The 7,725-nt window shown below is 27.7% G+C and overlaps 1 protein-coding gene across 1 annotated transcript in view; it reads left to right on the top strand.

The window, feature by feature from the left end:
* LOC101498327 (purple acid phosphatase 23) overlaps positions 1–3,288 on the top strand; it is a 6,151-nt gene extending 2,863 nt beyond the window's left edge. Inside the window, 6 exon segments of the mRNA XM_073365145.1 lie at positions 1–86; positions 775–965; positions 1,247–1,528; positions 1,988–2,110; positions 3,023–3,094; positions 3,196–3,288. The exon segment at positions 1–86 is cut by the window's left edge and continues 23 nt beyond it. Of these exon segments, the coding sequence (XP_073221246.1) occupies positions 1–86; positions 775–965; positions 1,247–1,528; positions 1,988–2,110; positions 3,023–3,094; positions 3,196–3,288 (847 nt within the window).
* The last annotated feature ends 4,437 nt before the right edge of the window (positions 3,289–7,725 follow it).

The raw sequence follows: 7,725 nt of genomic DNA, 5'->3' as shown, positions 1-7,725 counted from the left end.
CTCTAAAAGTAACTTATATTACTCTTTTGATGCTGGTGGCATACACTTTATCATGTTAGGAGCTTATGTTGATTACAATAGTACTGGTAAGTGATAACCTATGAGTAAAGATACTTGGCACAATACTGACCTTATATCGATAGAAGTTTGAAAAAATAAATTAATTGAATGTAATCGTATGTGTCGATGTCTTGCATCACCGACATATGTTGGACACTAGATATGTTTTTGATAAGAGGTGTTGGTGCTAACGAGGTGATACTCATAAAATGTAGTTTATGTGATGTAAGCAAGCCACATGCATAATTTTACATAAATTGAAATATGTTTTTAGTCCGTGCAAATATACCATTTTGAGTTTTAGTCCTGTAAATTTAGTTTATTTGTTTTTAATCCTTGCAACTACACCATTTTTTACTTTTGATCTTTGTTACTTTGTTTTATTATATATAAAATTTGTTTATGTTGAAATTAGTCGTTGTAGTATGTGTCTAATATTCTTTTTAGCCTTTATATTAGCACATATCGGAGGGACTAAAATCACACACTCCACATATTACAAGGACTAACTTTAACATGAACAAATTTTACAAAGACTAAACCAAAACAACAATGATAAATTTTACAAAGACGAAACCAAAACAACAATGATCAAAAGCAAAAAGTGGTATATAATATATTTGCAAGAATTAATAACAATTTTTTTACACCAAAACTACATTTAAACCTTTTAGATATTGCTAATTGATGTGTTTCATTGGATCTTGAACCTAGGTGCACAATTTGCTTGGCTAAAGAAAGATCTGCAAAGTGTAGACCGTAGTGTAACACCTTGGTTAGTTGCTACATGGCATCCTCCTTGGTATAACAGCTATGCTTCACACTATCAAGAATTTGAGTGCATGAGATTGGAAATGGAAGCACTTCTTTATCAATATAGAGTTGACATTGTCTTCAATGGTCATGTAAGTTAAATTTACTCTATTTCTTGCAGTCAAAGTTATTTTACATTGAATAGTTCTTCGACCAAGAATTATATGTAAATATGCTTTTAATTTCTATAAAATTTTGTTTTAAGTTTATATGAAATTTTCTTCAACCTTTAGTCTCTAAATAATTTTTTGTCAAAACTTTGGTTCCTATTATTAAATTCTAACGTATGATGAAAAATGAAAGTACATGTGACACTTGTGACTAAAAACATATTTAACCATTTATTAAATTAAAGTTATCGCACATGTTGCAGGTCCATGCTTATGAGAGGATGAATAGAGTTTATAATTACACATTAGATCCTTGTGGACCTATTTACATAACTGTAGGAGATGGTGGAAATATTGAGAAAGTAGATGTTGACCATGCAGATGAACCTGGAAAGTGTCCTTCAGCTGGAGATAACATACCTGAATTTGGAGGAGTTTGTCACTCAAATTATTCCTCTGGTCCTGCCAAAGGAAACTTCTGTTGGAACAAACAACCTGAATGGAGTGCATTTAGAGAAAGTAGTTTTGGTCATGGGATACTTGAGGTAAAAACATCAAATTGTGTACCTTAAATTTTGATTTTTTATTGATTTTGTAGACTACCCTTTAGATACAATTCACTTAATTACTAAGCCTCATTTATGAGTTGTTAATTTAGTAGTAAGAATTTGACTTTTTAACATCAAACGAGGAAGTTCAATCTATAATCGGGGACACTTGTTAAATAGTTAATAGTATCACGTTAAGATTATGATTTAATTTATATACACTTGGTGAGTATGACAGCATTAAATATATTTTGTACTCTGAACCTTATTATTACTATTTCGTCAAAATAAATATTTGTTGAGATATTTTAGAAACTAATGTGATAAAGTGATATTATGGTATGATTTGATTGGATGCATGTCTAAAAATATTTTACACAATTGGTTTATAGAAATTAAGCCTATAATATTAATCTTTTACTTGAAAAAAAAAATCATTTTATGATACTATTGCAGGTTGTGAATTCTACATATGCATTATGGACATGGCACAGAAATCAAGATAGTTACAAAGAAAATGCAGTTGGTGACCAAATATATATAGTACGGCAGCCTGAGTTGTGCTTGAAACATTCAAAAGTATAGCTTCTGTCTGCCAAATTTTCCTGATTTTGAAACTAAACTATATGTGAATGGGAGAGTTTTATAGATTTTTTATTTTCATAATCCATATCTAAAATTTTATAGCATGCAAAGTTGAAAGTTCTACTGATGCAGTTTCATTTTGATACCAACCATCAATTGGAATTGGTAACATGCAACACTTGCATTGTGCATCATTTCTACCCAAGAACTTTTTTTCCTTTAGTCTAGCATGATGGAAATAGTTCAAGTGAAGAATTTGGAAGGCTTTTACCATGAATTCCTAGTTGAGGTTATATACCTTTGACAGGACACACGATCACTAAACACAACACATGTGTAGTGTCGTACGAGTGTTAGACATTGACACGTGTCAGACACTTTAGTGCTGCATAATTGCATTCCATACAATTTATTAGAAAAATATGATTTAATATCATTTCAAACTATCCTTAATTAAACAAGCAGTTAATGAACTTTAGTTTAGAATGTATCAATCGGAAGACTCGAGTTTGAACTTTGTGTGAAATAATCTTTGACCAAACTTTATTTATCTCTTAACCAAATTTCAAATAATAAAGACTCATTTTTGTTAAGAAATCAGATGGTTAGGACTAAAATAACAGCCCTTAGATGATTTTAGCATCAGTTGCATTATATATTATTTGCATAAATTTTAGAAAATTTTACCTTGCAATTTTACTAATTAAAGATATTTTTTTGTTTGCTTTATTTTCATTTCACCGTTTCAATTGAAGACTATCAAACATCAATTTTGTTTGCTTTGAAATTGTTACACTAAATTTTTTATAAGCTTGACACACACACTAATTAAAGATCAATTAATTTACATTGTGGTTGATTTGATTGTTGATTTCATATTAATTCCTTTGCCTTTGTTGTTTATAGTCACAAGACTCACAACAATCACCTCCACACTATTCATCTTCTTTCTCTTATGCTCCAAGTCATCTCTCTCAAGTAAGTTTCATTGTGATTGTCTCTTTTCACTCTAAAGCCACATTGTTTAATTATGATAGAAATTAATAATGGAATCTAATCAATTGACTTTGTTCACACAGGATTTCTCTATAATCATATCACAATTCCTTGGGATTCTCTTCATTTTATGGTCTATATATTCTCATGTAAATTAGATTAGATTTATTGATTAACGCATAAAATCAATTAAATTTATCTAATTAGAGATTTTGTTTGTACTTTTCATCCATTCTTGAGGCATTAAAATGTGTGCAACTTCATTTCTAACATAGCTATATGTTGCTATGGAGAATGTTATATATATGGCCATTCTTTAATTTTGATTTATGTTGAGGCTCATATGTAATTTTGTAAAAAGTTGTTAATAGAAAAGCTTATACCAAATTGTATAAATATTAGGTCAAGTTAGATAAACTAAAAGTAAGTTTGGAAATTGACGATAATTAGAAAAGACGATTTTTTTCTATTGTGTTTTATTGCATATATTTTTGTGCGTCTTTATTATATAAATTGTTTTAATTAAATTTGCTTGTTTTATTTTCATAATATCTATTTTATCTAAGATCCTAGTTGTTATGGATAAGTTTGTTATAGAAATTTTTTGTATATATTACCTTGAGACACTACCAATTCTTTGACAAGAAAAAAGAGACACTACCAATTCTTTGGAGGTCATTGCATTGAAGCAGCTTCTGAAAGTGAACTCCAAGAGGAAACACAGTGTATACTCTGTATTCATGTCCACCAGAAATATAATCACATGGTATTTGTTAGCATCAATTATAACATATTCTTCGTATGAAATACAATAAAAATAGTAATTAAAAAATTAATACATCTAATATTAATTTAAAAATAAATATATTAAATTTTTGATTACTACTTTACCTTATTTTACATCTATTTTATTTTAGAGTAGTATATAAGTCTCAGGGATTGACGGATCTAAAAATTTCTTTTTGTGAGGCAGTAAAATAATCTATAATTTTGTTATAGAAAAAATATTATTAGCTTCTACAAAATGTATAATCATGTCAAAAAATTCAATATTTAAGTTTTTATAAATGAGGATTGTCGCGTATTTTTATATTTAAAAAATATTAGAATGATTTTTAATAGTTAATATTATCAAAATTATCTTATAGGCATTCTATCATTTACTTGTTTGCATGATTACACATTTTATCTTTAACAAAATTCTTGAGTAAAAAAAAAAACTTTCACAAAATTCTTTGGAAATATATAGTTATAGTTGCCATGCGACCATGTTATATATACATTTTTCACCAATATTCTTTAAAAAATCGGTAATATTTTTTTAAAAAAAGTTGGTAATTTTATATGATTGTATCCTTAAAGAACGGAGTTTAAATTTTAAATAGGACAGATGTAAAATAGTCCTTAGTACCACCGTTATTAATAATAATTTTTTCTTTCATATTTTTAATTTTTTTTTTATGAATTTAAGATAATTAATAGAATTTGATTTTTAATTTTAATCTATCTATGATATATCAAACTTAATACTGAATTTATATTTAATATAATATATTTCAAATTTTCTGTCAAAAAATTAAATAGCATTTGAAGTTTATTTCACATTTTAATTATATAATTTATTTTATTTTCCATTAAAAAATTATATTTAGTTCAAGATAATATATTTCAATTTTTTAAATAACTTAATTATTAATTTTAAGCTATCTATACTACATCTAACTTATTTTTCATTTTTTTCAATAAACTTTATTAATTCAATCAACATAAAATAAAATAAAAAGAGGAATAACCATTGTATCATAGTGGAAACTATATGTCACGTTGAGTATTTTTATCAGCTAATGTTTCGATACATATTATTTGGTTTATTCATACAAAAATATTATTGGTTATAATGGCTAGATAAGTTTTTAAAACATTAGTGAAAAAATAAAAGTTTTGAATACAAACAAATTTGTTAGAGTTCCACCAAACAAGTGAGTAAGAGGTAATAAGAGAAATTTAATGCAAAGGAGTATTACGATATTAATTCTTTTTTGGTTTTTTTTTTCTCCATATAAATGATTCAAATGAGAATCTTAGCTTTACTAACGAGGTTACTATTGGTTTCAAGGTTAATTCTTACTAGAGAAATGTTATTTAAATACATTTTTAAACACAAATACAAATATATATATATATTGTATACGTATACATATTTAAGGACATATACATATTTAAGGGACAATTTAGTTATTTTGATAATTCTCTTTCTATTCCTCAGGAAATCCTTTTTTTCCTTCCTGAATGCTTCTTCATCTTATTCTCTTCGTTTCTCCATCTTCTTCTCCACCGAGAGCCTGAATGCTTCTCCATCTTCTTTTCTTTGTTTCTTCATCTTCTTCTCCATTGAGAGCAATTTATGTTGTTTCTTACTTCTCTTCTTTTCTTTCTCGTTGTCGCTTGCTCTCGTTGCATCCGATTTTTGTCGTTTCTTTCGTTGTCGTTCGCTCGCTCGCTCGTTGCATTCGATTTCTGTGCATTTGTGTTGCTCACTCGTTTGCTCGTTTATACGTAGGGGTGGGAATAGGCCAGGCCAGGCCAGGCTTTGAAAGGCCTGAGCCTGGCCTACGATGAATATTTGAGGCCTACGACCTATGATAGGCTTTTTTTTCGGCCTGAGCCTGACCTACGACCTATCATGGCCTGACCTGTAAGCCTATTTAAAAGCCTTATTCACATTAAAAATAAATTTTCTAACAAAATAATTTAAAAAAATATGAAACAAACACCCTTTAAACCCTAAAAATGATTTTTGGTTTAAAAGAATAAATTTTTTATTAAAACAAACGCACCTATTATTATCTCTAAAACAAATGGTCTCAAACAAACTCAGATTATTACCTCTAAACAATTATCTATAGCTACATGATGCTCTACACATATCAATTTATATGATTCTCCATATACCAATACTAATGTGTATATGTATATATATATTAAATTAAAAAAAAATGATTTTTCTAACAAAATAATTTTTTAAAAATATGAAACAAATACCTTTTAAACCCTAAAAAATAGTTTTTGATTTAAAAGAACAAATTTTTTATTGAAACAAACGCACCTATTATTATCTCTCAAACAACTCAGAATATTACCTCTAAACAAATCCTCTCAAACAACTCGGAATATTACCTCTCAAACAAACTCATATTCAGTAATAATAAACAATTAGGATTTCTAAATTTATATACTAATAATATATATAAAGATAACAAATAAATAGTATTGGTTTTTATAAAATATAAAGTAACAAATAAATAATATCGGTTTTTATAAAAAATATGTTGTTTTCATACATGTTTGTTGGAGTGAGTGCAATGAAAATTAGAAGAAGAAAAAATAGAGAATGAAATACATATAAAATATATATAGGCCGGCCTGTCAGGCCTAATAGGCTTTTTTACAAGCGTGAGCCTGACCTATTTACATAAATAGGCTTTAAAAACAGCCTGAGCCTGACCTTTTTATTAAACAGGCCAGGCCATAGGCCCCTGTCGGACGGCCTAGCCTATTCCCATCCCTATTTGTACGATAGTTACAGGTTGTTGGGTATTCTCATTGTAAGTTTACTTCTCTATATCATTGTTGTTGCTTCTTTGTATGATTGTTGTTTCCTTCAATTTAGGATTTTTAGTTATTGATTTAAGGTTTCTATTTTTGCTTCTTTATTTAGGATTTTTGGTTTTTAGGGATTCTATTTTTGGCCAGATTGATTATTTTATTGCTTTATATTTTAGACAAAATTATTTTGCTTTATATGCTTAAATGTTATATTCCTTCCATTATTTCCTTTGGCTGTTGTTGATATTCCTTTCATTGTTGCTTTATATGCCTAAATGCTTTTATATTTTAGACATAATGATTTTGCTTTATATACCTTATATGCTTAAATGATTTTGCTTTATATGCTTAAATATTTGATATTCTAGTATATTTATGTCTATTATTTCAATTTAGACAAATTTACTATCATAAATGAGCTATTTTATTTAAATGTTAATATTTTAGTATTTATTTTTCTATAGTTCTAATGCTTTAAGACATGGCAACGTCAAATAAAATTACGAGAATGAAAGATAAACCAAAGAAGCAAGTTAAAAGTGTAGTCAATCAAAGTCCGTTTGTGAATCCGGATGAAAAGAAGAAGAAGAAAAAATAAGTGTGTTATGGGCATATTTTGAGTTTGTGGGAGGTTCTCTATAGTGATGTAGTTGGTGGTGTTTGAACAACACTTTTTGTTTGTTATTTTCTTTCTTTCTGTTTTTATGAACAAATATGTATGAAATTTTGAATTTCTTTCTTTCTGTTTTTATGAACTTTCTGTTGAAATCCACTAACCAAGTTGTGCAAGAAATTAACCATATTGTTTTAAGTCATTAACCAGGTTTATATCTTGTTTGATCAGAATGTCCAAGTTTTCAGTTCGAAATCATTAACCAAGTTGTTCACAATATTTGATTATAAAGTGGTTCTTTATTTGAATTTTAATGAGAATAATATAAATGAATATTTTATTTAATTGCAGGTTTGGTCCCCTTATTTTAGATGAATCGCAAAAGTAATCCCCC

This window comes from Cicer arietinum, chromosome 2 (genome assembly GCF_000331145.2).
Source record: "Cicer arietinum cultivar CDC Frontier isolate Library 1 chromosome 2, Cicar.CDCFrontier_v2.0, whole genome shotgun sequence".
In the NCBI taxonomy this organism is placed as follows: domain Eukaryota; kingdom Viridiplantae; phylum Streptophyta; class Magnoliopsida; order Fabales; family Fabaceae; genus Cicer; species Cicer arietinum.
The sequence above is the reverse complement of the archived record's forward strand: the minus strand, read 5'-3'. Positions and strand labels throughout refer to the sequence as shown.